General features: G+C 45.6%; 1 protein-coding gene across 1 annotated transcript; it reads left to right on the forward strand.

The window, feature by feature from the left end:
• Nucleotides 448-2,299, forward strand: RPS23 (ribosomal protein S23). The gene is made up of 4 exons (XM_018050054.1): nt 448-579; nt 1,032-1,191; nt 1,864-1,984; nt 2,105-2,299. Exons 1-4 carry the CDS (start codon nt 576-578, stop codon nt 2,249-2,251), a joined length of 432 nt encoding a protein of 143 aa, XP_017905543.1. The 5' UTR covers nt 448-575; the 3' UTR covers nt 2,252-2,299.

The raw sequence follows: 3,641 nt of genomic DNA on the forward strand, positions 1-3,641 counted from the left end.
CACTGAAAGAATCAAGGTCCCACAAACAAAACAGCAGCTTTGGGAGTTCGGTCTCTCACTAGAGTGAGCTTTTAAATACTACGTCACCTTGCTTCACTAAATGTTTTTCAATTTACTGTGCTTCTTGTGAGTAGGAGTTCAGGATCTTCTGAGGTCTAATTTTCCGAACTACAAGCACAAGGTGCCCACCCCGCCACACGCAGTCGCCCTGGGCCTCTCACTCAGCGCCTCAGAGCCCGCCCCGCGCGTTTGCTCAGAGCGCCTGCGCCGGGCGCCGGGCTCATGCAAAGGCTTCTGGGATTGGTAGTCGCGGTTCCTTCCGTCCTCGGTATTCGCATAAAAAGAAACAAATCACAGCGAACATTAGATATTCCCGAATCGCACACAAATTAGATAAGACGCAGATTCTGGAAAGTGGTGCTGGCTTGTCGCTTTCTACCGAGGGGCGGCAGCCGGGATCAGGCGCGGCGCAGACAGCCTCAAGGGCCCTCGGCTGGGCGGGGCTTGCTCGCGGGGGCTTGTGGCTCCTTCCTGCGCTTCCTCTCTCTTTCGCTCAGGCCAGTGGCGCCGGCAGGATGGGTGAGTTGTCTTCTCTGCTGGGCAGAGTGGCCTGCACGTGCAACTTGGGGTTTCGGGGACCGGCGGGAAGATGGGAAACAGAGCGGTGAGGGAGAGCCATGGGGAGGGCCGGTGAGGAGCGCCGGGGGAGCGCCGCTGCTGCAGCCACATGGCCCGGCGGGAAGGGGCCTGGGCGTCGCGGAGCCGGAGTTAAGAGGGAAGCCGGAGCGCCGCAGCTTCCCCCGAGCGATGGCGCGGGGCTTCGTCCTTTTGAGAAAGTGTAGCCGCTGGAGCACTTGTTTCCACGTCTTAGTTGATTCAAGGGGACCTTTGTGGTTTGTCCCGTGGGCCAAGGTGTGATGTCAGAGCCTGCCAGCCGGTAGTCTAGGTGAGGCTAATACTTGAGATAATGTGAAAAAATAAAAAACCGTGGGTGATTTTACTGGGGAATCTAAGGTGATTGTGATTTTTAGGCAAGTGTCGCGGTCTTCGTACTGCCAGGAAGCTCCGTAGCCACCGACGAGACCAGAAGTGGCATGATAAGCAGTACAAGAAAGCCCATCTGGGCACAGCCCTGAAGGCTAACCCTTTTGGCGGCGCTTCTCACGCCAAGGGAATTGTGCTGGAAAAAGTGTAAGTGAAAGACCATTGTTGGTTCCTTCATGGTTTTAGTATGGTAACTTGGGATAAATGCACTTAAAGGTTGGTGTAACTTCTAGGGTTTTGTGTGTCCACGTTTTTTGGAACGTTAGGTAAGCTCGGAAGATTTTTAAGCATTTAATACTACTATAGAGGAATTGGGGTGACATCGGAGGAGAGAAAGTAACCATAAACAAGGGACGTTCTGAGAGCTTAATGTGTGTGGAGCTTTTAAGCAGTTTGCGCCCATCAACTGCTTCATCTTGGCACTCCCCAAGTTTCTGCTTGACAAAACGTGGAGAGAAGTTACTTGCCTAATGTTATACAGCTAAGATTGAGCCACATGGATTTGCCAACACACAACTGTTTTTTGACTTTACAAAAGGATAACTTTGTGTAGCCCCATCAAATTGTATGAGGATTTGAATCCATTATTTCTAGCTCTAGTTCTTGGTTCATGTTTTATTGCTGTAAAGAGGCCGTAAGTTTGCCCTGATGTTAGTCTGATGAATTTAAGACTAAAGAAAAACTTAGCTGTAAGTTAGGGATTTAAGATTATGTTGAAAATGTAGGAATACTACAGTTTCTAATAAGCTTTATACTTCATGAAGTAAAACGTGTCCCTTTTCAGAAAGCCAAGTCACTCTTACGCTGTTTATGTTTCAGAGGAGTTGAAGCCAAACAGCCAAATTCTGCTATCAGGAAGTGTGTCAGGGTTCAACTAATCAAGAATGGCAAAAAAATCACTGCTTTTGTACCCAATGATGGTTGCTTGAATTTTATTGAGGTGAGTGTTTTAGTTATCTTCCATTTTTAGGGGAGTTTCCCCCGGTTGTTTATAGGATGGATGGGTGTTTTGGGCGATTGCCGCTTACACCAGAAGTAAACTGTTGGTTTTTTATTCCAGGAAAATGATGAAGTTCTGGTTGCTGGATTTGGTCGCAAAGGTCATGCTGTTGGTGACATTCCTGGAGTCCGCTTTAAGGTTGTCAAAGTAGCCAATGTCTCTCTTTTGGCTTTATACAAAGGCAAGAAGGAAAGACCAAGATCATAAATTTTGATGATGAAAGCACGATAGTAATAAATTTTCGTATACCAAAAATATGTTGTGTCCTGTTTTCCTCACCCAAGGAAAACTGTCTTTCTAGAGTAAATGGGATTCATAAAATTTTTTCTCCGTGGAATGAACCATTTTAGTTAAAGTTGAAATAAATGTACAGTATGTTGAGAAAACTCAAAAGAGTTTCTAGTAGGAATCATTTTGAAATCTTGAGAAACACATTCTTGGATCTACCTCTGTAGGGATCCAATATTGTATATGCTCTGCTCAGGTTACTGTCTGCTTTTAGTGATTTCATTTTACCTAAAGGCCATCAACATGTTGTAATTGAGTTTACAGTAGCAAAACTTAGGCATTAACACGATGTAGTAGGTAGGTGTTAATGAAAGTGTATGCCAAGCAAATTAAGGCAGAGGGGAAAAGTAAGGGAGATGTGTCTTGAGCTTGTCACTAAAGTAGATTTTTGACCTTGAGATTTACTTTGAGGCACGCTAATGGAAGTGTCTAGGTAGAAATGGTCTAGATGGCTTACATTTTGATAATTGAAGCTTAGATATTAGTTGGGTACATAGGGATCCCCTGCCCACAGATTGCTTTCAAAATTACCATAGGAAGAAATGATATAATTATATCTAAAACTTACTAGCCTTACAAAATCTGTGGTCTGAACTGCTTTCGGCAACATCAGGTATGAGTTAATTTGCTCTCTGATCAAAGTCTAGTGTTAGGTTATGTTTTGGATATTTGGGCTTCCCTTGTGGCTCAGCTGGTAAAGAATTCACCTGCAATATGGGAGACCTGGGTTGGGAAGATACCCTGGAGAAGAGAAAGGCTACCCACTCCAGTTTTCTTGCCTAGAGAATTCCATGGACTGGTAGGGTCCATGGGGTCACAAAGAGTCAGACACAGCTGAGCAACTTTCAGGATATTTGGAAAATGGAGATTTTAGGCTTTCTATCTTTAGATCAAGAACAGAAAATCCTTACTGTGGCATAGGAGACCTTGTGTTTTCTGCCTGCTTAGCATCACTGACCTCTAACTTTCTCAAACCTGGATTTCCCATCCATCTTCAGGAAGCACCTGGTAGGTTGCCTACTACTCCCACCACAAAGCACTGATCCCAAATTCACATTTGTGCTTACACTTGTCACAACTGAGTGATTATTTCTTTCCACGAGGGTTCAGTTCAGTTGCTCAGGCCGGTCCGACTGCAACCCTGCGGAATGCAGCATGCCAGGCCTCCCTGTCCATCACCAACTCCTGGAGCTTACTCAAACTTCACATCCAACCATCTCATCCTCTGTCATCCTCTTCTGCCTTTCCCAGCATCAGGGGTCTTTTCCAATGAGTCAGTTCTTCCTATCAGGTGACCACAAGTATTGGA

Source organism: Capra hircus, chromosome 7 (assembly GCF_001704415.2).
Source record: "Capra hircus breed San Clemente chromosome 7, ASM170441v1, whole genome shotgun sequence".
In the NCBI taxonomy this organism is placed as follows: Eukaryota; Metazoa; Chordata; class Mammalia; order Artiodactyla; family Bovidae; genus Capra; species Capra hircus.